Below are 26055 nucleotides of genomic sequence, written 5' to 3' on the forward strand. Positions count from 1 at the left end.
TTCTTCAGTCTTGTAACACTTAATAAAGCAGCCATAACTACTGTTTTATGCCTCATTCTTTACTTCCAAAGACCCTCTAGATAAAAAAAAAATCACCAGACCCAACACCACGGAACCCTTTCTTATCAGTCCCCTTCCCTTTGCCTCTCCTCTCTGTTTCAACCCAACGCAGTGACAATTTGTTCCCTCCCACTGATGCTGGTTGAGGCGCCGAGTTCCTCGCCGACTTCGCTGCAAATTCCCTGTTCCTGACGTGGGCTGAGAGCTGTGACTGGGACAGCTGAGGAAGTGTGGGCCCCACTGGCAGTTTATCAATCAAGAGCCACAATCATTTACAACAAGGCAGGTACATCCTTTATTGCTGATAAATACAAATGTTCCAGGATGGCAGAAGCATTAGTACAAAATTCACCCTTTAGGGGTTGGGAACTCAAATGTAAAATTCAACCAAATGCCAGTGACAGTAAAATTTAATTGTATTTAGACACAGCATGGTAACAGGCTTTTCTGGCCATACAACTACTCGTGACCAATTAAGCTACGAACCTGTACGTCTTTGGAATGTGGGAAGAAACTGGAGCACCGGGAAGAAACCCACATGGTCACAGGAGAATGTACAAACTCCTTACAGACAACGGTGGGAATTGAACCCGGGTTGCTGACGCTGTAAAACGTTACACTAACCGCTAGGCTACCATGCCATCCGAAAACCTTAGGCAATGACCACTGGGAGATGGCTTGTCTAATTGGACAGAAGCTGGTCCACTGTGTGTGTGCTCTAGTCCAAGAGGACTTTCCCCTGCACGGTAGCTGCTGTGCTGGGAGCCAGTAGCACAGTGTTGCCACAGTTCCACTGAGACTCTGGTCTAACAAGCAGTGGAAGGGGTTTGATCTAGTCCAGGTCCAGGTCCAGGCCAATTACCAGGGGAAACTTTCAACCCCTGGTCACTGGTTGTCTCAACATTAAGGTACTTCTCAAGCTGGTGCAGAGGTTAAGTGAGATATGCCTACTCTCTGGTCCCTGTTCTTACCAAGCCACAGACCAGCCAGGGAGTGGAGGTCTACGTTTCCATGGTGACCAGAGAAAGCCTACAGTCAACCGGTTGGAAGTCAGGGGTACATGCCCAGATCACAGATCATCTCAGTCCATCACTCCCTGAACCTGTCAGAGTGGCTGTACTGTGGTGACAACAACAGGCAGACAGACCTGTCCAGCCAGTGGTGACTCAGGGGAAACAATAATTTGTCCAATTTATTGGAGTCTAAAGAGCTACAGGGTGCTGGGATAAAGATCAGCCCAGAACATTGCACAATCCCACATTTAACAGATGGAGTGAGAACGCTTCATGATCTTCACAGCAGGAGGATCAGATCTTCTCTGACCCGATTCCAGTGATGTTTCACCCTACACAGAACAGCTGGCATGGGAAATGGCCAGCAAAACCACACCAGCACAAGAAGGCATGGGGTAGGAGAGGACCAGGGTGGTTCTACTCTGCATCAGGACTTTTACAAGAATGGACCACTCACAGAAGGTCTGAAATGCCAATTAGTAGATAATTGCTTCTATGACAGATATTTACAGATTGAACCATCTGTTCAACAACTTAATTATTTTCTTTTAGTTATAAAAAATACCTGTGCTGAAATAACACTACAGGGATAGATATGGCACATTGGACAGAATGACCCAATACACACTCCCGGGGTCAGACACAGAGTGAAGCTCCCTCCACACCGTCCCATCACACATTCCCAGGGCAAGGGCAGCACAGATGACTTAAGGGGTTAAGCCACTTGCAATATTGGCCAAGAGCTTACAAGGGAGTTGGTTATAGTGGACATTGGAGAGGTGTCCACTGGAGTTGGATGGAGCCATATGAACATGCAGGGATAAGAAAAGCTTACCGGTCAGTGGTCCTATGACAAAAAGCTGCCGTGCTTGCGGCTGGGCTGTATGGTGGAACTTGGTCTCCTTATTAATCAGGTCAGTTGAAATGATCAGGGACTGGTCCCTCGAGATCAGCTCCTGCTAAGTCCAATGTGAGTGCGAGGCAGAAGGAATGATGCACTGCACACCAGAGAACAGGAGACTGTATGAATAAAGAGACCTGTAGTGACCCAGCACCTTACTAAACCAGTCAGTACCATAGCCTGCCAGGATTTGACAGTCCCTGTAGGGAAGAGGTCCACAGTGACCGGACTGCCATCTGCTCCATGATGCAGGCTCGGAAAGTGCCGATCAGTCTACAGGATTACTAGAGTGTGAGGTTTACGTAACAAGTCAGCATGCAGAACAATAGTGCATCTCATTTCCATTTGTCTAAATGTAAGAAAAAAACCTGCCAAACTATATATCCCTCAAACAGGACGAAGTGCATAAATAATTTGCTTGGACTGGCAAGGCTTTTTAAAACCCAACAGAGGTGTTCCTGTTCCTTCAGAGTCAGCCCCACACCCCTGTGGACGGCAGAGCGATGGGAGACACTGACAGACTCGTGGTCACACCCGGCAAACAGAGACAAACTCTGAGGAAGACCCAGGCTACCAGACAGCGAGAAGAAGATAGGCATTCCCAACCTGGGGTCATGGACCCCTCGGTTAATGGTAGGGGTCCATGGCATAACAAAGGTTAGGAATCCCTAAACTGAGGGTTAGCTATGGCAAGGAACCTTGAGTGAGTGCACCCAGCACTAGTAAAGAACGTCCTTGTGTTTACAGGAACGAAGAGAAGTGATGAGTTACACTGAGCATCAGCAAATGGCTGGAATACGTATACTGCTCAGGTTGCCACTATTTTTGCCTTATTCTATAAGTTACTTTATATATATGTATATATATATATCTCTATATATATATCACTGTCTACAATGTGCACCCGCCTTACTTATTACTGGGAAATACTGATGGTAGATTTGGATTTATATATAAGACTGTAAGCTTGTTGTTCAGTCCACACAGAAGTCGATCAGGAATCAGAGAGTGAAAAGAAGAAACAGTCGGCAATGGGTGTACGGAAAATTGCTCCCACCAGCTGGATCATCCTTCAAGCTCCCATCCGGATGCTCTGAATAATCTGGAAAATTGCTGCGGTGGAAGAAAAGAAGGAAAAATATTAGAATATATCGCTCCAACCCCACACGTTCCAGTTGGTCTTTACAACAGATATTCCTGACCAGGATCAGATGGCTCAGCCCACCTTGAACTGTGCCCGTTCAATGGCTGTTACAGTTATGAGGGGCACATGTAGGGCGAATGCACGCAGTCTTTTCTCCCAGTGCTGTGGAGTTGCAGCTTGATGTCTGCAAATTAGGAGTCCACTGGAGACCAGAGATGTCCTGGGGTGAGAGAGTGTGTGGGGGAGAAGGGCTCGTGTCTTGCTGTTTTTGTTTTGTCGCTTGGCCTGCTCTGTTTCGCTTTGCTCTGCCGAACACCGTGGGCATGCTACGTTGGTGCCAGAATGTGTGGTGACACTTGCAGGCTGCCCTCAGCACATCCTCAGTAGATTGTGTTGACGGTGAAATGCAACAATGCATTTCACAATAGGTTTCGGTGCAAGTGTGGCAAATAACTTTGAATCAGGAACAAACAGCACAGGTTTCAGGTGAGAGGAGTGAGATTTACAGGAATCTGAGGGATAACTATTCCACCCAAAGAATGGTCACTATGGAACAGGCTGCTACAGGGAAAGGTTGAGGCAGGTACATTAACAACAGTCAAAGTGTACTTGGCCAGCAACACGATGGGAAAAGTTCAGAACAGGAATTCCCAACCTGGTGTTCAGCATCCCCTTTGTTAATGGTAGGAGGGTTCAATTTCCATCCTTATCTGTAAGGAATTTGCCTGTTCTCCCCGTGACTACATGAGTTTCCTCCCACATTCCAAAGACGTACGGGAGGTTAGTGAGTTGAGGGGTTGCTACGTTAGTACCAGAAGAGGGGCAATACTTGCGGCTGCCCTCAGCACATCCTTGGACTGTGTGGCCATAGATGCAAACGTCACATTTCACTGTATGGTTTGATGTACATGTGACGAATAAAGCTAATCTTTAATCTTTACAAACGGGCCTGTTGGCAGGAATTTTGGTTGGCATGGAGCAGTTGGGCCAAAGGACCTAGGACTCTGACTCTCATCCATCAGCAGCTGAAGATACTGCTCCAGCTCTGGCAGCCATTGCCCCCCATCCCACCTCCACACCAATGACAAAACCACAGGCCTTTAGAGCAAGCTGATACCCTGCACAAACCAGGTGACATTTGGAATAGGAATTCTGAGAATCAGAGAGCCAGGGATTCTGGAAGGACAAGGGAACTTGGAAATCTCGCACAGAAATGGAATTATGTACAGGGATAGGTGTTCTTGAGAATGATGCCAGGAATGAAAGGGTTAATGCACGAGGAGCGTTTGATGACTTGGGGCCTGTACTCACTGGAGTATGGAAGAATGAGGGGGAGTCTCATTGAAACAAATGAAGGGAAACTATAGACCTGATAGCCTGACATCAGTGGTTGGGAAGTCATTGGAATCGATTGTTAGGAATGAGATTACGGAGTAGCTGGAGGTACATGACAAGATGGGCCAAAGCCAGCATGGCTTCCTGAAAGGAAAACCCTGCCTGACAAACCTACTGCAATTCTTTGAGGAAATTACAAGCAGGGTAAACAAAAGAGATGCAGTAGACGTGGTGTACTTGGATTTCCAGAAGGCCTTTGACAAGGTGCCGCACATGAGGCTGTTTAGCAAGACAAGAGCCCATGGAATTACAGGGAAGTTACTAGCATGGGTGGAGCATTGGCTGATCGGTAGAAAGCAGAGTGGAAATAAAGGGATCCTATTCCAGCTGGCTGTTGGTTACCAGTGGAGTTCCACAGGGGTTGGTGTTGGGACCACTGCTTTTTACAATGTATGCTAATGATTTGGACTATGGGATTAATGGATTTGTGGCTAAATTTGCCGATAATACAAAGATAGGTGGAGGAGCGGGTAGTGTTGAGTGTTGAGAGCCTTCAGAGAGACTTAGGTAGTTTAGGGGAATGGGCAAAGAAGTGGCAAATGTTGGAAAGTATATAGTCATGCACTTTGGTGGAAGAAATAAATGGGCAGCCTATTATTTAGATGGGGAGAGAATTCAAAATGCAGAGTTGCAAAGGAACTTGGGAGTCCTTGTGCAGGATACACTAAAGGTTAACCTCCAGGCTGAGTCGGTGGTGAAGAAGGCAAATGCAATGTTGACATTCATTTCTAGAGGTACAGAATATAAGAGCAGGGCTGTGAGGTTGAGGCTCTATAAGGCACTCGTGAGACCACACTTGGAGAGTATTGTGTGCAGTTTTGGGCTCCTTTATTAGAAAGAATATACTGACATTGGAGAGGGTTCAGAGAAGATTCACGAGATTGATTCCAGGAATGAAAGGGTTACTGTATGAGGAACATCTGGCAGCTCTTGGGCTGTATTCCCTGGAGTTCAGGAGAATGAGGGGGGGAAATCTCACAGAAGCATTCCAAATGTTAAAAAGACCTGAACAGATTAGATATGGCAAAGTTATTTCCCATAGTAGGGGAGTCTAGGACAAGAGGGCATGACTTCAGGATTGAAGGATGTCCGTTTAGAACAGAGATGCAGAGAAATTACTTTAGTCAGAGAGTTGTAAATCTGTGGAATTTGTTGCTACAAGTGGCTGTGGAAGCCAAGTCATAGGGTGTATTTAAGGCAGAGATAGATAGGTTCTTGATTAGCCAGGGCATCAAATGTAATGGAGAGAAGGCAGGGGAGTGGGGATGACTGGAAGAATTGAATCAGCCATGATTGAATGGCAGAGCAGACTTGATGGGCCAAATGGCCTACTTCTGCTCCTATATCTTACGGTCTTATTAAACCTATCAAATAGTGAAAGGCCTAGACAGACCATAATCTCTCAAGGGCAACTAGGGAAGCCCAACAACAATAAGATTCTTCTGATCTTAGTAAAGAGAATAATTTTATTGAAACAAATCTGATAATGAAGGTTTTTTTTCCCCAAAAGGAGATCGAGGAGAATAATCGAGGAGGTAGACGGAAGAGAACAGAGGAATGAGACTGACTGGAGAGCTCTTCCGTGGGCAGACTGACCAGTCTGTGTATATCAGTCATAAAGCATTCTTCACTGCTGACAAGACACCATATGATTAAAAGTGAGACACCCACCTGATCCACACACCACAAACACGAAGAGAGCCAATAACCAGGGAGCGACCGGGGCCTTCTCCTCCTGCAGGGGCCGCTGGAAAACCACAGAGACCGTTAGTGTGGACGCAGGCAGCCAGGCAACTCCTCCCACCCCACCAATGCCAATTGACTGACTAACTCCAGCCACCAAGTCCCACTGCACACTGACAAGGCCAGATTGTACCACTCTGGCCCATCCTGCACACTAACCTGATTGGGATCTGAGGACACACCCTCTGTCTCAAAATTAAGGGATGCTTCTCTGGAACAGAAATGTGGAGGAATTTCTTTAGCCAGAGGGAGGTGAATCTGTGGAATCATTGGCACAGATGGCTGTGGAGTCATTGGAGGTATTTAAGGCAGAGATTGAATGGTTTGTGATTGGTAACAGGTTAAGGGTTATGGGGAGAATGGGGTTGAAAAAAGAAATCAGGGATAATTGTATGGTGGAGCAGACTCGATGAGCTGAATGGCCTAACTCTGCTCCTGTACCTAATGGCTTTATGGTTTTATTGTCAATCCCTGCCCAGACATCTCACTGGTGCTATACCACATTAATTTTAATGTAACCATCACTGGAAGAATCTCAGATGGAGATGAGAGGGTGTACAGGAGATAGATATAGAACTAGGTGAGTGGTGTCACAACAACAACCTTGCTCTCAACATCAGTAAGACCAAAGAGCTGATTGTGGACCTCAGGAAGGGGAAGACACGGGAACCAATCCTCAGAAGTGGAGAGAGCGGGCAATTTCAAGTTCCTGGGTGTCAATATCTCTGAGGGTCTAACCTGGACCCAACACATTGATGCAGCAAAAAAGGCAAGACAGCAGCTGTATTTCATTAGGAGTTTGAGGAGGTGTAATTTGTCATAAACTTCCATAGATATACCGTGAAGAGCATTCTGACTGGCTGCATCACCACCTGGTACTGGATTTCCGGCGGGGGGGAGGGGGGAGTGGAGGCTACTGTACAGGATCGAAGTAAACTGAAGAGTTGTAAAATTAGTCAGTTCCATCAATGTACATGACATCTTCAAGGAGCAGTGCCTCAGAAGGGTGGTGTCCATTATTAAGGACCCCCATCACCCATTTACTGTAACTCAGTTATTTTCTCTATTATTATAAATTGCATTATACTACTGCTACAAAGTTAACAAATTTCACGACATATACCAGTGATACTAAACCTGATTCTGAAGACAATAATAGGAAACCTGGTCAAAACTTTGATCAAATAGTTTACACTGTAAAGGAGGAGAGTGCCAGGATGTTTAGGGAAGAAATGTCAGGATAGATGCAGGTGAGGGGACAGACGAGAAGAATTTGGAAGCAGAGTCATCTCAGGCTGAGTGTGAGAGGGTATCACAGAGACGTGGAAAACAGAGGCTGTAGACAGGTTAGGTCTACATCAGATGGATGATGGGGACAGAGCACAGGTTTGGACAGCACAGCCGGGTTTGAAGTGAATGATTTTCAGAAGCAGAAAAAGGGAGGCACATCACAAAAAAGACCTTGAGATTCATTTTCTTGCAGGCATTCAAAGAAAAATAAGAATTGAATTTATGAAAAACTATACATAAATAAAGACTGACAAACAACCAATGTGCAAATAAAGAAATACCGAGAACACGAGTTGTAGATTCCTTGAAAGAGAGACTGTAGGTTGTGTAATCAATACAGAACTGAGATGAGTGAAGACAACCTTGCTGGTTCAAGGGTAATAACTGTTCCTAAACCTAGTGGTGTGGGACCCAAGGCTCCTGTCCAATGAGGAGCAGTAAGGATGTCCTGGATGGTGGGGATCTTTGATGCTTTCCGGTGACAGTGTTCTTTATCCTGGTGCCTGGGCTGTAGACTTTTCAAATCCTGGGCATTGGTGTTTCTGTGCATTAGGGGTGGTATTGACAAGGCAACAGATAAGGGTTTCAGGACCAGACAAGTGAAGTGATGTGATTGGGGGGTGGGCAGAGCTGGAAAGGACTGTGCCTCTCAACACCATGGTTTACACACTCCAGTTCAATTTTGACAGGTGAAAAGAGATTGGTACAGAGATGGTCCCATGAAGACCATCCTCACCACGTTACACTGCACAGGGGCTGGGCAATAGGGAACAGCTTCTACCATTAAGCAAAGTCCAATGGTTAGAAAACACAGAAATTGAGATCACTCAGAGGGTGGTGCGAGTGTGGACTGAGCTCAGTGTGGATTAAGCATTGAAGAGAAGTTTTGATAGGGACATGGATGGGAGGGGTATGGAAGGCTATGATCCAGTTACAGGTTGATGGCTGCAGTGCCTTATTATTCTATAAAGATCATTAACAATTTTCATCACATCAGGGCACCCCACAGTAATTCAAGCTAAAGACGGACTTTTAGGGTGGGGGTGGGTTTGGCAGGGTAGTGTGTGTGAGGGAAGGGGATGGACGAGGAAGGAGTGTGGGGTGGCCTGACTCCGGCTGAGGGATAGCAGAGGAGTATGCTGACCGGTACCTTGTCACAGGACACGGCTCGCTGACAGGCCAGTGATGGGTGTGGACGTACTTGAGTGTTTCTCCTGGTACAACAGGCGCAGGGAGTGCGGCAAGTTGGCCAAGAGGCAGAGGCCGGAAGCTGAGTGTTTCCTTTGTCCACCTCTCTCCACCACCACTGCCTGTTCCCAACTCACACCACCATAAAGACCATAAGACAGTAGCAGGATTAGGCCGTTCACCCCATCGAGTCTGCTCTGCTATTCTATCATGGCTGATTTATTATCCCTCTCAACCCCATTCTCCTGTCTTCTCCCCCGTAACTTTTGATGGCCTGACTCGTCAAGGATCAAACTGACCCTGCACTTCACCTTGCCAGCCACCTTCTGAACATCTTAATACTCCCAACCCATGGGCTTCCAGTGCCGGGTGGCATCCTCAAAGACCCACTCAGACAGGGTAGCATTAACCGCCTACCCTGTCGGAAGGTTTCATGCAATCATAGAAAAGTTTAGCACAGGAACAATCCTTTTAGCTCATCCAGTCTGTGCCAAACCATTTGAATTACCTACTCCCATCGACCCACCCCCAGACCATAGCTCTCCCTAACCTTACCATCCAGACTTCCTTTACACACTGGAATTGAGCTCACATGCACCACCTCCACACTCCACTCCAGCTACCTCCCCCTTTCCCTCACTCTCCAGCACCCACCCCCTTTCCCCTCAGCCAACACCCTCCCTTTACCCTCCATCACACCCCAGCACCACATCCGCCTGCCCCGCCACCAAACACTCCTTTACCATCTGTCACTCTTCAGTCGCCTTTCCCCTCCCAGTCATTATCTGGCACCCCCCACATCCCTCTCCTTATCATTAGCCAGCCCACTCCCCCTTTCCCATACCCGTCACTAACTGGCACTCCCCTTTATCTTCCCACGAAACCCCCCTTCACTCAGCATCACCCCCCCGACAGGCACCCCCCCTTACCTCTCCCCGTCATTATCCAGCACCCTCCGCACCCCTCCCACAGGCAGCCCCCTTACCTCTCCCCATCATTATCCAGCACCCCCCCAAAAGGCACTCTCCTTACCTCTCCCCGTCATTATCCAGCACCCCCCAAAAGGCACTCTCCTTACCTCTCCCCATCATTATCCAGCACCCCCCAAAAGGCACTCTCCTTACCTCTCCCCGTCATTATCCAGCACCCTCCGCACCCCTCCCACAGGCAGCCCCCTTACCTCTCCCCATCATTATCCAGCACCCCCCCAAAAGGCACTCTCCTTACCTCTCCCCGTCATTATCCAGCACCCCCCCAAAAGGCACTCTCCTTACCTCTCCCCGTCATTATCCGGCATCCCTCCCCACCCATCCCCGCCCGGTCATTATTCCCTTCCGTCGCGCTCTTCTCCCACCCCCGTTGAGCTGGCATTGCATGACACGCCCCCTTACAAATAATTGGCCGCGAGAAGGCAAAAAGGAGGAACTTTACTGTATTGACTTTAGCGGTCACCAATCAAAACCTTGGGCCCCAAGAAAGTCAATCAGCTGGCAACGTCATGACGTAACCGGAGTGCACGCAAACTGCCGAAGAGCCACGTAAACAGTAGGATTTGGGCACCGGGAGCCGATGGGCGACGGCAGCCCGGGGCCGGTGGGTACTCACAGTGCTTCGCGCCACGTTGCCGCGCTGGGTGATGTTCTTACTGTGCTTCTCGTTGGCCATCCGGATCCGCTGCTTCGCCACCATGGTCTCACAACCGCCACTCGACTGCCAGGGAGGCGGCGACAGGAACCGGAACTACTCACCAGGGACCGGCCCTCAAACATAAGCCCAACCCTCCTCTTTTCGATGGGCACCGCCCCGCGTCCCTAACCACCCAATGGTGGAATGTGCTGTCAGTCATAATTTCACTCCCGCCTCTAAAGTCCGCATGATCTCGTTGGTTCAGATTAGCGTGAGCATTCTTTTCTCATCCGCTTCAGTATGTCCTATAGCGCAGTTCACGAACTCGAATGCAGAATGTCTGCGCTGCCAGAGACTAACTAAAGCTTAAGGTGGGTGGGGAAAATTGTCCACGTAAAGTTGTAATTTGTTCAAATTCCTTTTCAGTTTTGATGAGTCTTAAAGTAGGCCATTCTCGCTGTAGGTTAGATTGACTATTGGAAATTCATCAAACATTATTTCATCTACAAGGTTTTGGTTTACACGTCTCTTCTTATGGGTCCCAGTACACTGAGGCGTTGAGGGGAATGAGCGGGTTGATTGTTTAGCTATAAAAGCTGTTAAAATTTCATCTGTGGATATAGACTTTGCAACTTAGCAAATCAGAAGCCAAGAGGTTGGTAGGGTTAAGAGGTAGGGTTAAGAATTAGGGTTATGGCAAGACTCGTGGGGTAATGGGCATAAGGAGAGACACCACATACTACATAAAACTGTTAGGTTTTGGGGAGGGGATAAAAACTAAAAGGGGAGCAATTATTTTGACACAATTTTGGATTGAACATACTCTACTTAATTATTCCTTATATCTTGTTGGAAACCTTATTCTGGGTTATGTAGGTTTTGTCATCATTATGAAATAGTTGAACAAATACTATTTCGAAGCCTATAAGTTTGAAAGAAAGCAGATGCAGGCTTCATCACAATCTTTGGGGTGGATAGTTTACATTTTTAAGCTTTGTTAAATTATGGGAGTGACTTTAATCCACAGTATCATCTTTCATTACGTACAATCTATGGGGATTTGAAAGAGAAGTAATGAAGAGTTTCCCCCAATTCCCTACACCACACTCCTGTCCAGTTGGTAGCAGTAATGCACATTAGAGTTGGACTGCCAACTGCCATTAAAACTCTGTGTATAACTAACCCTAGCCACATTCAACAGGCCTGGGAACATTGTTCATGTTGAGATTTACTGTGTTATTTATGCTTATTGTGTTTTTATTACATCCTGAGTAACAATCATTTTGTTGTTCTTTACACATGTCTACTGAAGGATCACAATAAACAATCTTGAATCATATTCCTGCCTGCTGGAGGATGGTGCCAGAGTCTCAGGTCTCGGGCGAGCTTTGCTCAACGTGGCCTTGGGTTTCGGGCGAGCTTTGCTCAACGTGGCCTTGGGTTTTGGGCGAGCTTCGATCAGTGGTTTGTGGATTGGATTGGACTCTGTAGTTCATGTTGCTATTTTGTCTGATTTTGATTGAGGTGGACTGGCTCTGCAACCTGCAGTCAACCAATGACACAGCACAACATTGAACTGAACTAAACATTCCTAGACCATTTTAAGGACTCCGTGGTTTGATGTTTTTGAATTTTTTTTTCCATTTGCACAATTTGTTCCTTATTTGTACATTAGGTGCTTTTGTTGAATGTGTTCCATAGCGTTTCTCTGTTTCGTGGCTGTCTGTGGGAAGATGAATCTCAGAGTTGTGTACTGTATATGTACTTTGATAATAAACGTACTTTGAGTAAAGATCAGGTAAAATCAAAGCTGAATTTATTGACATATGCACAGGTACAATGTGTATCACTCTCTGTGCCCCTTCCTTGTCCACTCATCCCTCCCCACTGATCTCCCTTTTGGCACCTATCCACGTCGGCTGGCTGCATCAACGCTCAAACCTCACAGCGTCTTACTTCCTCCAGAACAGCTGCGGCAAGACAAGTTCTACACCTGCCCCTACATCTCCTCCCTCAACACCATTCAGTCCCTCCAGGTGAGGCGACACCTGTGAGTCTGTCGAGGTCATCTATTGTATCTGTTTTCCTCTTCGCTATCTCCTCTCTTTCACCTCCCCGTACCTCAGAATCCTCCCATCACTCGCCCTGGTGCCCCTCCCTCATGGCCCACTGTTCTCTCCTATCAGATTTCTTCTCATTACCCACCTATCACCTCCTATCTTCTACTCTTACTCCCTCTCCAGTCCTGATGAAGGACCGAAACACCAACTTTTATTCCTGTCCATAGATGCTGCCTGACCTGCTGAGTTCCTCCAGCATTTTGTGTGTGTTGCTCTGGATTTCCAGCATCTGCAGAATCTCTCGTGCCTTCTGCCTGAATGGTGAGACACCCTGCCTGCCTCAGGAGCTTTCTGTTGTGCGCTGTGCAGACTTGGTCAATGAAAATATTAAAAGATTAGCTTGTACATCGATGCATCGGAGGTCCGAGGATGTACAAGCTATGCGCCTGGCGTGTCCACGAGTTACTAACCCTAACCAGTACCTGTTTAGAATGTGGGTGGAAACCGCCGTACTGGATGAAACCCACGTGGTTATGAGGAGAGTGTACAACTCGTTATAGACTGAGGCGGAATTGAATACTCGTCGTTGGCCCTGTAAGTAGCGTAGTGCAATTCCTCTGTGCTGGCACGGGTCCGGGGGGGACGAGCCCTGACCGCGCCAGTGTCTCCTCGGAGAACGGGTCTGAGTGTGGTCCGTGTCTCCCCGGACAGCGGGACTGGGCACCAGGCTTCCTGCTATGAGGGAAACCCTGAGATACATGGAGCAGTTCACAGGCAGGTCGCTACTGGCGGGAGTTAACTTCAGAACATCACTCCTCGTCACTGTGACCCACCCCCCGCCTTCGGCTCCTATCGGCTTATGTACCCCGCTTTCACGTACGTATAGTGCCACACATGTATCCCCTCACCCCCTGAGCGGATCCTGCGGTCCCCTCGGGGTGGGTCGGTCGGTCTGCCAGCACTCGCTGGGTTGGTTACTCTGCTCTGCGACCAGGGGCGGTTTAAGGGACGATTCGTATGCAGCGTTGCAGAACCCGAGGGAGAGTTCAGGGATATTGGCTCGGGTCCCAGGGCCAGCGTCAGAAGTGAATTCCGTAGGTGTCTGCGGGCCCGTCGCGGCAGCGCAGACGGTACGCACACGGGTTTGCTTCAGGGGATTAAACAAACGGCGCGGAGAATCCGCTGCGATCAGCGAGAATTCTGAGCGACTCGGGGGAGGGTAGAGGAAGGGGCGATCTGCCTGGGTTCATGCTCCGGCCACTGGGGGTGGAAAAGGGGGGATAAAAGAGAGGCGAGGGTGTGGACAGCGCAGCGCAAGGCCCTCCTCCGTGTCCTTCAGACCTACCCCTGGCTGGAGGATCAGTCGGCTGCTGCGGCGCCGCGCCCCACAGTCGGGCCTGGAGCAGGGGGTAGCGGACAGGTAGGGAGGGAGTTTGGCGGGCGTGTGAGGGAAGGGGACAGACGAAGGAAGAGTGTGGGGTGGCCTGACTCCGGCTGAGGGATAACAGAGGAGTATGCTGACCCCACCTCCGGTACTTTGTCGCAGGACACGGCTCGCTGACAGGCAGGCGATGGGTGTGGACATACTTAAGTGTTTCCCCTGGTACAACAGGCGCAGGGAGCGCGGCAAGTTGGCCAAGAGGCAGAGGCCGGAAGGTGAGTATTTCCTTTGTCCGCCTCTCTCCACCACCACTGCCTGTTCCCAACTCACACCACCATAAAGACCATAAGACAGCGGAGCAGAGTTATGCCATTCGCCCCATCGAGTCTGCTCCCCAATCCATCACGGCTCAGCCCAATTCTCGTCTTCTCCCCCATCGACCTGCATCCGGACCATAGCCCTCCATACCCCTACCATCCATGTAGCTATCCAAACTTCTCTCAAACGTTGAAATCGAGCTCGCATGCACCAGTTGTGTTGGCATCTTGTTCCACACTCTCACCACCTTCTGAATGAAGAAGTTATGTGAGAAGAAAAAGATTGGTCAAGACAAATGTAGGTCCTTTACAGTCAGAAACAGGTGAATTGATCATAGGGAACAAAGACATGGCAGACCAATTGAATAACTACTTTGGTTCTGTCTTCACTAAGGAGGATATAAATAATCTTCCAGAAATAGTAAGGGACCGAGGGTCTAGTGAGATGGAGGAACTGAGTGAAATAGGGGAATGTTAGTAGGGAAGTGGTGTTAGGTAAATTGAAGGGATTAAAGGTAGATAAATCCCCAGGGCCAGATGGTCCGCATCCCAGAGTGCTTAAGGAAGTAGCCCAAGAAATAGTGGATGCATTAGTGATAATATTTCAAAACTCCTTAGATTCTAGATTAGTTCCTGAGGATTGGAGGGTGGCTAATGTAACCCCACTTTTTAAAAAAGGAGGGAGAGAGAAACTGGGGAATTATAGACTGGTTAGTCTGACATCAAAGGTGGGGAAAATGCTACAGTCGGTTATCAAAGATGTGATAACAGCACATTTGGAAAGAGGTGAAATCATCGGACAAAGTCGGCATGGATTTGTGAAAGGAAAATTATGTCTGATGAATCTTATAGAATTCTTTGAAGATGTAACTAGTAGAGTGGATAGGGGAGAGCCAGTGGATGTGGTATATTTAGATTTTCAAAACGCTTTTGACAAGGTTCCACACAGGAGATTAGTGTGCAAACTTAAAGCACACGGTATTGGGGGTATGGTATTGATGTGGATAGAGAATTGGTTGGCAGACAGGAAGCAAAGAGTGGGAGTAAATGGGACCTTTTCAGAATGGCAGGCAGTGACTAGCGGGGTACCGCAAGGCTCAGTGCTGGGACCCCAGATGTTTACAATATATATTAATGACTTAGACGAGGGAATTAAATGCAGCATCTCCAAGTTTGCGGATGACACGAAGCTGGGCGGCGGTGTTAGCTGTGAGGAGGATGCTAAGAGGGTGCAGGGTGACTTGGATAGGTTAGGTGAGTGGGCAAATTCATGGCAGATGCAATTTAATGTGGATAAATGTGAGGTTATCCACTTTGATTGCAAGAACAGGAAAACAGATTATTATCTGAATGGTGGCCGATTAGGAAAAGGGGAGGTACAACGAGACCTGGGTGTCATTGTACACTAGTCATTGAAGGTAGGCATGCAGGTACAGCAGGTGGTGAAAAAGGCAAATGGTATGTTGGCATTCATAGCAAAATGATTTGAGTACAGGAGCAGGGAGGTTCTACCGCAGTTGTACAAGGCCTTGGTGAGACCGCACCTAGAGTATTGTGTGCAGTTTTGGTCCCCTAATCTGAGGAAAGACATTCTTGCCATAGAGGGAGTACAAAGAAGGTTCACCAGATTGATTCCTGGGATGGCAGGACTGGATCGACTAGGCTTATACTCACTAGAATTTAGAAGATTGAGGGGGGATCTTATTGAAACGTATAAAATTCTAAAGGGATTGGACAGGCTAGATGCAGGAAGATTGTTTCCGATGTTGGGGAAGTCCAGAACGAGGGGCCACAGTTTAAGGATAAAGGGGAAGCCTTTTAGGACCGAGATGAGGAAAAACTTCTTCACACAGAGAGTGGTGAATCTGTGGAATTCTCTGCCACAGGAAACAGTTGAGGCCGGTTCATTGGCTATACTTAAGAGGAAGTTAGATATGGCCCTTGTGGCTAAAGGGATCAGGGGGTATGGAGAGAAAGCAGGTACAGGGTTCTGAGTTGGATGATCAGCCATGATCATACTGAATGGCGGTGCAGGCTCGAAGGGCCGAATGGCCTACTCCTGCACCTATTTTCTGTTTCTATGTTTGTAAGAAGTTTCCCCTCACGTTCACCTTGTAGCCTTAACCCATGACCTCTTGTTGTAGTCCCACCCAACCTCAGTAAAATAAAAGCCAGCTTGCATTTGCCCTACATATACCCCTCCTAATTTTGTATTCTTTTATCAAATCTCCTCTCACTTTTCTACGTTTCAAGTAATAAAGACCTAACTTTTCCTTATAACTCAGGTCCTCCAGACCCAGCAAGATCCTTGTACATTTTCTTTGTACTCTTTTAGCCTTATTTACATCTTTCCTATAGGTAGGTGACCCAAAGCTCCAAACTAGGTCCAACCAAAGTCTCCAACATAACATACAATCTCCTTTACTCAGTACTTTGATTTATGAAGGCCAATGTTCCAAAAGCTTTCAGAGTTATAGAGTCATACCGCAAAGAAACAGGCCATTTGGCCCAACTGGTCCATGCTAACCATGACTGCAATCTGATCTTATCCCATTTGCCATTGTTTGATCCATATCCCCTCAAACCTTTCCTACCTGACGCTCTGCAAGTGCCTTGATGCTACTTTCAATGAATTATGGATCAGTATCCCCAAATCGATTTGTTCTACCACAATCCTCACTGCTCTGCCGTTCACTGTGTAAGACCCACCCTGTTGTTCCTACTGAAATAAAACCCCGCACTAAATTCCATCTGCCACTTTTCGAGCTGGTCTCTCATTTTTCTAACCGGGAGAACTGGTTTCTAGGCTTTTCAAACATCCGATACGTTTCTCCTTCCTGTCTGCAGACTGTGGGTAATCTCACCGGACCCTGGATAATTCGAGGCAGACGTCATCCTTGTGCTTAGGCCTGTCACCAGAATATAGAAAACTTGCTGCACGATATATAGGCTCTTTGGCCCACGATGCTGTGTCGATATTTTATCCCGCTCGCACCACGGCCTGGTATGGGAACACTAATGCCCTGGAATGAAAACCTCTCCAGAGAGTTGTGGACACAGCCCGGTCCGTCCCGTAGTGTTGCACCTCCAACTCGAGTTTGGCCTCATCGTGGCAGTAGAGGGGACCGGCAATGACGGGAAGGGAAGTCGAACTGAAATGGATGGTCACCAGAAGATCCCGCCCTTTGTGGGGGACGAAGCCACCTCAACAATCCCAGTCCCGATTTCCCGTGAGACACGGGGTCAAACAACTGTCAGCCATGATGGAATGGCGGAGCAGACTCGATGGGCCGAACGTCTCACGGTCTCTACAGACTGTGTATAAAGATGCTCAAGGTCGCCGGAACACCGACGCGTTTAGTCTCCCACCAGCATCAAACGAATTCCACCTTTCTCTCTATGGGTATTTTTGCCACCATCTTGTTGTCCTCTCGCTCCATCGCGGCCCTCGTCCGAATTGCCCTACCACCCAGTAGTAAACACTAACCTTGCTCTGCATTTGTCGCCTCTGATCCCTTCACCCCGACCTTTTCATACAGATGAGCCCTCAGCACCCCACCCCTCCCGACACGGCCCCCCACCTCGAGATGTTCTATTATTTCTGCTCGACTCATAGGGAGGGACTGGGTAAATGTGCACGGGTTAGTGTGAAGGAAATGGGGGGGGGGCGGGTGTATTCACGGCGAGGGAAGGGGTAGGATTATGAGGACACATCTGTGCAGACTGTGTTGCTGGTTAATCCTGTGTGATTTCCGCTCCGCTCAGGTCCTGTATCCCCACTGGAGTCTGTGCACCCGATCAAGCCAGGGGCTGGCGGCCGCAATCTCGGTTACAGTGCTTACTTCAGCGAGAAAGCGAGAGTTTCCTTCCGACACGAGCTGGACTCGCCCACCTCGGCCATAAACTCCACCATCTGACCCTCAACGTACGGCCACAGGCGCCGGGTCCCGGGATGCTTGGCCTAGCCGTGTCCGTTCGCCGTACAATCAGACTGTCCGTCACCCTGCAGGGTGGGACTGGGGAGGGGCGCAGGCTGGCGGCAAGTCTCCGGCAATCTGCCCTCGGCCGGCTGATGGGAGGCGACGCCTGGTTTGTGTACGGATTCATTTTCGCCTCTGGTTGAGTGAATGTTTACAGCGTGGTGTCAGAGTTTGAAAGCAGGCCGTTCGGCCCACCATGGCTATGCTGGACACACTTATCCTATGCTACGCAGTCGCTCTGTTTAGCTAGCTGCATAACCAGGGATATTCCCGTATTAGTCTCCCTCTGTCCTTTACCACGTTCAGACCGCAGGTGAAATGATATGCGACCCCGGTTCTGGAGAGCAGGCGACTGCAAAGTGGCCCCGTCTCCTGCAGCTGAGAGTGGACCGGTTGGACTGGTCGTGGGCAACCGCGGCCGCTGTCTGCTGGATGCCAGTGTAAACGCTTTGTCAATAAACTCCTGGTTAGGAGGAGTTGTTAATGTGTTTTGGGGACAGGGGTAAGTGGAGAATACCCATTCTGCAGGGAGACAGGCGCCCACGATCTCGGCCCCGGTGCCATTGGCAATTAGCCAACAGCATGAATGGGAGGGGAACCAATCGGCTAACAGCGTGAATGGCAGTTGATCCAATGGGCGACGAATATTACTGAGAAGGGGTTCATTGGGCGGAGAGCGCGGGAGCAATTACCTATCACAGTGCTCGTTGCGTCAGCCACATGGGAAGTCCTGACTGTTAATTAATGTGATTGGCTGATCTGCGGCGAGGGCGGGGGGCAGACTGGATGGACGGTCAGTATGAGCACCATCCGTGCGAATCCGTAACAATCCCGTTCGCCACGTTGGGACACCACAGCCCAGACAAGCAGTTCTGGGCGGGCAGGAGCTTAGCGCGGAACAGAATCTCACCAATGGTCACTATAACCTCACGTCGAGCTGGTGGGTGGGGTAAACTTGCCTGTTCGTCCGGGCTGTGGGAGAGGGATCTATCCCCACTCCAACTGCGGTTACAGGAAACTAGCTTAACGTGAACAGTCCCTCGTAGGTGTTCCATATGTGTTGGGGGGGGGGGGGGGAAGAAGAGGGAGAAAGCAGTGGCGATAGTGACGGAAGGGTGAGGGAATTTGTTCAATGCTGAAGCCAGCTTGAGACAGGGACGTGGGGGCTAAATGTAGACTGTGTCCTAGTTTTATGAAGAGGCACAGCGTGAACCCGTCCACAACACTGTCTAGACTGTGGATTAGCTCCGGATAAGAAGATAGAGCCCTGTGGCTAGTTCCGGGAAACGCACTTTAGGAAGGACGTGACGCCTTTGGAGAAAGCTTAGAAGAGATTTACCAAAATAATTCCAGGAATGGGGACATTACGTCTGGAGTTTGCATTTAAAATTGTGGTACGAGGGGACCTGGATGCGAGGGGGACTGTTTCCACGGAAGACGCGGACACTCCGACAGGGATGCTGGAATCTCGGAAGTGCGTACGGCAAGCAGCAGGCCGGGTAACGTCTGAGGAGAGGGAGACACGGTCGGTCAATCGTTCCGGTCAAGGACTTTTTCTGAGAGCGAGAAACGCGCGTGTTATACAGGGGGTGCCTGTTACAGGTTATGGTCCAAAGTTGTCAAGGCAACAATAACGTTACAACTGGCGGACAAGGAAATGGAACGACAGAGGTCGGGATTGGAAGGTCCACGAAGAGAGAGAAATGTTCCCTTTAAACGCCGCAAGTGAAATGAGGGATTGTTGGGGCAGATTCACTTGCGAAAAGCTGCGTGATCATCTCAAGGCGCTTTCAGTGTCTTGGGGAGAGGGCACATGAACTGTTCTTGCAGAGATAGTACGAACTCGATAACTGAACGGACTCCCGTCTATGACGTGACCAAGTCTGTGAGAGAGCTGTCCCGGGACATCAGAACTCGTGGTGGATGATGCGGAAGGCGTAAACGTTATAGTCGGGTGCTCCGGGCTCCTCACTCTCCCTCTGCCAGCCGCACCGGTTTGCGCCGCGCCACCAGCTCCAAGTGCCGCACAGTCTCCGCCACCCGCAGCAGCCCGTCCTCCTCCAGGATGTGCTGGGACTCGCAGAGTATGTCCTAGAGGAGCAAGGGAAAGTGTCAGAAAGTGCATAGGGTACCGAAGGAAACTCGGGGACCCAAGTCCAGTCCAACTCGGCTCCTTCCGAGACAACGTGCGGGGACGGGAGAACGGGGATAAGGGGGTCAATACCAAGGGAATAAACCTTGGGGTTGATCAGAGCGAGGGGGGCGGGTTTATTGCAGGAATGGCCCCAGGGCGGCATTGGACACCGGGCTTAATCAGAGATCGGTGGGTGGATGGGAACTAAAGGATCGGGCCTTGTAGGAGGGAAAGGTTACCGTTTGGTAGAGCAGGTCACAAGATCGACACTATGCCATCGGCCTAAGCATGTACTATCAACAGGCCAGTGGTGCCGAGAGGTCTCCGACTGTGTGTCCTAGTTCATGAAAGGGCTTGAGGAGGAGGGGTAGGGAGGGGAGCCCCGAGAAGGAGCACCGTCGTAATCTCTCAACAACCCCATCCCAAAAGGAATTCACTGGGACTGCGCGGGTAAAGACCCCACACACAACCCCAGTTATCGGCAGTGTTCAGATACATGCGAGTTGGCGACAGAAGGACCCACAATACAGAGGAGGTGGGTGTGGGGCCGGGAGCGGGGCAAAGAGTGAAGCCTCAGGAAGCGAACCCCAGTGCACCCCTCCACCGCCCTGAGCCCCCACAACCGCGTTAATTAAACCATGCACCCCATTCCTCTCCCCACCCCCGGAGTTAGGGGTGGGGACTCTCTCTGGCTCTTTACCTGAATCCATCAGAAGCTGCGTCTCTCTCCAGGATCCGCGCGGTCTGGGCTTCCCGTCTGGAACAAAACCATGACCGCCCGCTGGCACCGCCATGAGCCCGGGACCCAGGGCCACTGTCCGAAGAGGGCGGGTTGGGCGGATGTCTGTGTCCGAAGCGCAGAACCGCTGCGTTCTAAAACTCACCCCCTCCGACTCAACGCCATGTCCCCCTCCCCTTCAGGTATCACCGCACCTCCCCCTAAACCCTCGTTTCTCCCGGGACGGCGGGCCGGTGCTCGAGGACAGTGTGAGGCGACACAGAGCGGACAGTACAGACAGCGTGCGGACAGACCTGTCCCCTCCCCTCCCCTCCCCTCCACTCCACAACGACAGCAGTCAGCGGCTACACATTCGCATCTTTATTAAGGCACCGACTGTACATACACTCTGTACACTACAGGGTTTGACCCCGGGGAGCACCTCCCCCCTGCACAGAATAAATTACACCTGATCCCGAGGGGGGAAATAGGGCTGACGTCCCAGACACTCAGGACCTAGTTACACCCGATCCCCCGGGACAGCTCTGAACCCGTAACTCTAACTACCGGGATCCCACCTGGAGACACCCTCCTTCCCAGGATCCACAACACCCAGTGAATCCACTCTCGGGACAGTGAGGACTCCCAGGCTAGGAGACACCACCTTCCACCTCAAGGCCCGGTCTCACCCCGCCCGGTTCATTTCCAGACACCTCCCAGTACTGCCCCACCCCGCTAGAAGTTCGGGACGTGACGGTAGGCCAGGTAAAGCAGCAACATGAGGCAGACGTAGAAGACGGAGAAGCCGGCGAGATGGTGCTTCGGGCAGCGCGGCGCCGCCTCGGCCCGTTCCAGCAGCTCCCGCACCGTCCCTCGGAGCCGGGACACCCGGCCCTGCATAATGTCGGACGGCAAGCAGAGATCGAGCTGTAGGGGTGGGCAGAGGGAGGGAGACACACACGGGTAGGGAAGAGGGGGGCAGAGGGCGGGGTAGAGAGGGCAGGAAGGGGGAGGCAGAGACAGCAGAGTTACACACAGCACACTAAGAGCGAGGCTCCAAACACTGAGACAACATGAAAACTATTCCCGAGCGGGTCTCCATTTCACCCTGGCTTCCCACAGTGCAGGGCAGTCACGTTCCTGACCCGGGAGCCCCGCAGGTCGAGGAGAGCTGGTGGGAGGCGTCACCCCAACACAGCTCCCTGACATAGGGGAGGACGGGCTCACCCCAACAGGTGAGAAATCACCGGATGCCTATCGGGCCTAGACTCCCTCCCACCATCACCTCCCCCAATCACCAAAGTTTAGTACGCACCTGAGGGACTCCCATCTTCCGGCATGCTTCCAGAAAACTCTCCACATTCCTCCTGCTCTTCGCCAGGCTCAGCTTTGGCTGGAGGGACAGATGAGGCGGGGAAGGAAGGGATAGTGGAGTTGTTGAAAGTGAGAGCAGGCTCTGACAGACAGGAGAGTACCATCTAGCCCAACCTCCCTCAAACCCACCCTCACCCCAGGTCCAAACCCTCCAGTGCACCATGGTCCTGATCACTTTCCTCTTTCCAAACACCAATCTGGGCTTCAGGTGACCCAACAACCCCTCTCCACCCCTCCCCTATCCCACCAACAGATCACAAAATAGGCAGAAACATCTCTGCAGGATTGGTGCTTCACAAGGCTGCGTCCTCACCCCCTCCAACTCTACCATCTGGCCAGATTCTGCTCCGGAAAGATCGACAAGTTTGAGATGTAGTGGGCTGCATTTCAACCAACATGAACCAGAGTACAGGAAGGAGATCCAGAGGTGCTGTCATGGCAACAAGTGTTCAACAGAACAGTTGGCCGTTGACCTCAGGAAGCGGCTGGGCAGGACACATGCTCCTGCCTACATCAATAATGTAGGACTGAGAGGTTCAGGTTCCTTGGAGTGAACATTATCAGTAGCCTGTCCTGGTCCAACCACACCGATGTCACAGCCAGAAGAGCTCCCCAGCACCTCCAGTTCCTCAGGAGGCTGAGGAAATTCGGCATGCCTCTGCTGATCCTCACTAATTGTTATCAGTGCATCACAGGAAACATCCAACATGGATTCATCAGCCGCTCACTATGGCAACTGGTCTGTATGGGACTGTGGGGACTTGTGGACCCAGCTCAGCACATCACGGAAACCAGCCCCCCACCCCCCAAATGGTGTCTATACTTCTCACTGCCTTGGTACAGCAATCCTCACCCCCAATATTCTCTCTTCTCCCCTCCCTCAACAGGCAGAAAATACAAAAGGCCAAAAGCACATACTACCAGGCTCAGGGTCAGCTTCTTTCCGGTTGTTGGAATGTTGGTAGAGACAGATGCAATATGGTACTTTTAAGAGACTCGCAGATGGGTACACAGAGCTTAGAAAGATAATAGAGCTACATGCTAGGGAAATTCTAGGCAGTTTCTAGAGTAGGATACATGGTCGGCATTGTGGGCCGAAGGATGTCTATGTTGTAAGACTGTATGATAAAATGGACTAGGAACCTCAAAATTTACCTTGTTCTCATCTTTGTTTACCTGCTACTTGTTGTAGCTGCTATACCTGATACTTCATTCTGTTATTGTTCCATCTCAACGCACTGTGTAATGGTTCGACTGCATGTTTTCACCAGCTCCGTACGTGACAATAATGAATCAATATCAAATTTACCAGCAGCCCACCCACCCTCAAGTGTCTCATTGTGAGGATGGGGTCCAGCCACACTTACCACCGCAGGGGACGGAATATGAATGATGGAGATGAATCGAGGCCGGAGGTGGTTCACCAGCTGACAGAGCATCACACCGTTGTTCAACGCCTCTCCCAGGTCCTCGGGAAGTGTTTGTTTTAACCGCGACTCAATGCTCTGACCAAAGACACAGATTGCCACTGGGTTACAAGTTAATCTCCCTCCACACCGTCCCATCATACACTCCCGGGGTCAGATACAGAGCGACCCTCCCTCCACACCGTCCCATCACACACTCCCGGGGTCAGATACAGAGCGACCCTCCCTCCACACCGTCCCATCACACACTCACGGGGTCAGACACAGAGTGAATCTCCACCACACCGTCCCATCACACACTCCCGGGGTCAGACACAGAGTGAATCTCCACCACACCGTCCCATCACACACTCCCGGGGTCAGACACAGAGTGAAACTCTCTCCACACCGTCCCATCACACACTCCCGGGGTCAGACACAGAGTGAATCTCCCTCCCCACCGTCCCATCACACACTCCTAGTGTCATACAGAGTGAAGCATCATCCACACTGTCCCATCATACAAACCCAGGGTCAGACACAGAGTGAAGCTCCCTCCACACCATCCCATCACACACTCCCAGGGTCAGACACAGAGTGAATCTCCCTCCACACCGTCCCATCACACACTCCCAGGGTCAGACACATAGTGAATCTCCCTCCACACCGTCCCATCACACACTCCCAGGGTCAGACACAGAGTGAATCTCCCTCCACACAGTCCCATCACACACTCCCGGGGTCAGACACAGAGTGAATCTCCCTCCACACCGTCCCATCACACACTCTCGGGGTCAGACACAGAGTGAATCTCCCTCCACACCGTCCCATCACACACTCCCAGGGTCAGACACAGAGTGAATCTCCCTCCACACAGTCCCATCACACACTCCCGGGGTCAGACACAGAGTGAATCTCCTTCCACACCGTCCCATCACACACTCCCAGGGTCAGACACAGAGTGAATCTCCCTCCACACCGTCCCATCACACACTCCCGGGGTCAGACACAGAGTGACCCTCTCTCCATACTGTCCCATCACAAACTCCCGGGGTCAGACACAGAGTGACCCTCCCTCCACACTGTCCCATCACAAACTCCCGGGGTCAGACACAGAGTGACCCTCCCTCCACACAGTCCCATCACACACTCCCGGGGTCAGACACAGAGTGAATCTCCTTCCACACCGTCCCATCACACACTCCCAGGGTCAGACACAGAGTGAATCTCCCTCCACACCGTCCCATCACACACTCCCGGGGTCAGACACAGAGTGACCCTCTCTCCATACTGTCCCATCACAAACTCCCGGGGTCAGACACAGAGTGACCCTCCCTCCACACTGTCCCATCACAAACTCCCGGGGTCAGACACAGAGTGACCCTCCCTCCACACAGTCCCATCACACACTCCCGGGGTCAGACACAGAGTGAAACTCCCTCCACACCATCCCATTATATGGGCAGATATGGAACAAACCAACATGAAACAGGACCCTCTGCCCTTCAAGTTCATACTGTCCATCAACCATCCATCCTTCCTAGCAATTCCACCCATATTCTGCCCTCACCCATATACTTGACGGAGAGTAACCCTCTGACCCACACGTTGTTGGGACTTGGGCAGAAACTGGAGCGCCTGGGGAGACTCATGGGTCAGGGAGAATGCACCGATTTCACACAGGCAGTGCTACAAATAGGGATAGAACTGGGTTCTGTGGGATTGAGAGGTGGCGGCACTATCTGCTGCACTGTCATCTTGCTCCTGCCCCTCGAGTTTGGGAACGGACTGTCACACAGCACACGACAGGGCTAGGGGAAAGGGGGTTCAGCTGCTCACGGACCCACCTTGCGTAGCTGAGCGATCTGCTCTTCCTCGTTCGCCGCCTGTTCCGGGCTTCGTAACCTCCCCGCTGGCTTAGTGTCCAGGGGGGGCTCTGCAAATATCTGGGTGGGGCTCACCGGGGAGACTGGGCTTATGACTGTAGACATAGAACATAGTGACTTGAAAAACATGGTGCATTATGTCAAACCAGAAGAAAAAGTTCAAAGCCTGTCAACAATTGAGGCTGAAAAAGTATTCATCCCCTTTGTAATTACCACGCTAACTTTCCCCGGGTGCAATACTGTGCCTTTCCTTACCAACTCACCCAATTTGTTGATGTAGAAAATTGGCAGATCATCTGAATAAATACCCCCTCTCCATAAGGTCCAACAGACACAATCAAAATGAAGACAAAAGAACATTCAAAACAAGTCAGATAATTGAGAAGCACAAATCTGGGGAAGGGTGCAAGACCTCCTCAAAGGCACTGGATGTTCCTCA

At 50.4% G+C, this 26055-nt stretch overlaps 3 protein-coding genes across 7 annotated transcripts in view; 1 reads left to right on the forward strand and 2 right to left on the reverse strand.

Moving 5' to 3' along the window:
* Window positions 1-331: 331 nt before the first annotated feature.
* Window positions 332-10474, reverse strand: LOC140729379 (stress-associated endoplasmic reticulum protein 2). Its single transcript, XM_073049059.1, has 3 exons — window positions 10340-10474; window positions 6185-6260; window positions 332-3087 (listed from the first exon to the last, which is right to left on the reverse strand). The coding sequence occupies exons 1-3, from the start codon at window positions 10421-10423 to the stop codon at window positions 3047-3049; spliced, it is 201 nt and encodes a 66-aa protein (XP_072905160.1). The 5' UTR covers window positions 10424-10474; the 3' UTR covers window positions 332-3046.
* A 2542-nt stretch (window positions 10475-13016) lies between these two features.
* Window positions 13017-18574, forward strand: LOC140729378 (uncharacterized protein C17orf114-like). Of its 4 annotated transcripts, none has more exons than XM_073049055.1 (3): window positions 13017-13296; window positions 13967-14076; window positions 17884-18574. In XM_073049055.1, exons 1-3 carry the CDS (start codon window positions 13280-13282, stop codon window positions 18033-18035), a joined length of 279 nt encoding a protein of 92 aa, XP_072905156.1. In that variant the 5' UTR covers window positions 13017-13279; the 3' UTR covers window positions 18036-18574. The 4 variants fall into 4 exon arrangements, with proteins under 4 accessions (XP_072905156.1, XP_072905157.1, XP_072905158.1 ...); XM_073049056.1 differs by lacking the exon at window positions 13017-13296 and adding an exon at window positions 13343-13550; XM_073049057.1 differs by lacking the exon at window positions 13017-13296 and adding an exon at window positions 13580-13840.
* An 843-nt stretch (window positions 18575-19417) lies between these two features.
* The window catches only part of LOC140729377 (leucine-rich repeat and calponin homology domain-containing protein 4-like), a 157574-nt gene continuing 150936 nt past the window's right edge, over window positions 19418-26055 (reverse strand). Inside the window, exons 16-19 of one of the 2 annotated variants that reach the window (XM_073049053.1) lie at window positions 25578-25711; window positions 23692-23829; window positions 22266-22343; window positions 19418-20189 (exon numbers count right to left, since the gene is read on the reverse strand). In XM_073049053.1, coding sequence (XP_072905154.1) covers window positions 20067-20189; window positions 22266-22343; window positions 23692-23829; window positions 25578-25711 — 473 coding nt within the window. In that variant the 3' untranslated portion in view covers window positions 19418-20066. Of the gene's footprint in view, window positions 20190-21316; window positions 21878-22265; window positions 22344-23691; window positions 23830-25577; window positions 25712-26055 lie in introns of those variants that run through there. The other variant, XM_073049052.1, reaches the window with a different exon arrangement.

The sequence above is a fragment of the Hemitrygon akajei genome, chromosome 6, assembly GCF_048418815.1.
Source record: "Hemitrygon akajei chromosome 6, sHemAka1.3, whole genome shotgun sequence".
Lineage (NCBI taxonomy): Eukaryota > Metazoa > Chordata > Chondrichthyes > Myliobatiformes > Dasyatidae > Hemitrygon > Hemitrygon akajei.

What these genes read in the sequence shown, in the direction of transcription:
- LOC140729378 (XM_073049054.1), top strand. Translation starts at nt 13,935, where the DNA reads ATGCTGACCCCACCTCCGGTACTTTGTCGCAGGACACGGCTCGCTGAC. An exon ending in CAAGAGGCAGAGGCCGGAAG is followed by an intron (nt 14,077 to 17,883) that starts GTGAGTATTTCC and finishes CGCTCCGCTCAG; the next exon opens with GTCCTGTATCCCCACTGGAG.
- LOC140729379 (XM_073049059.1), bottom strand. Translation starts at nt 10,423, where the DNA reads ATGGTGGCGAAGCAGCGGATCCGGATGGCCAACGAGAAGCACAGTAAG. An exon ending in GCAACGTGGCGCGAAGCACT is followed by an intron (nt 6,261 to 10,339) that starts GTGAGTACCCAC and finishes GTGGTTTTCCAG; the next exon opens with CGGCCCCTGCAGGAGGAGAA. An exon ending in GTTTGTGGTGTGTGGATCAG is followed by an intron (nt 3,088 to 6,184) that starts GTGGGTGTCTCA and finishes CTTCCACCGCAG; the next exon opens with CAATTTTCCAGATTATTCAG.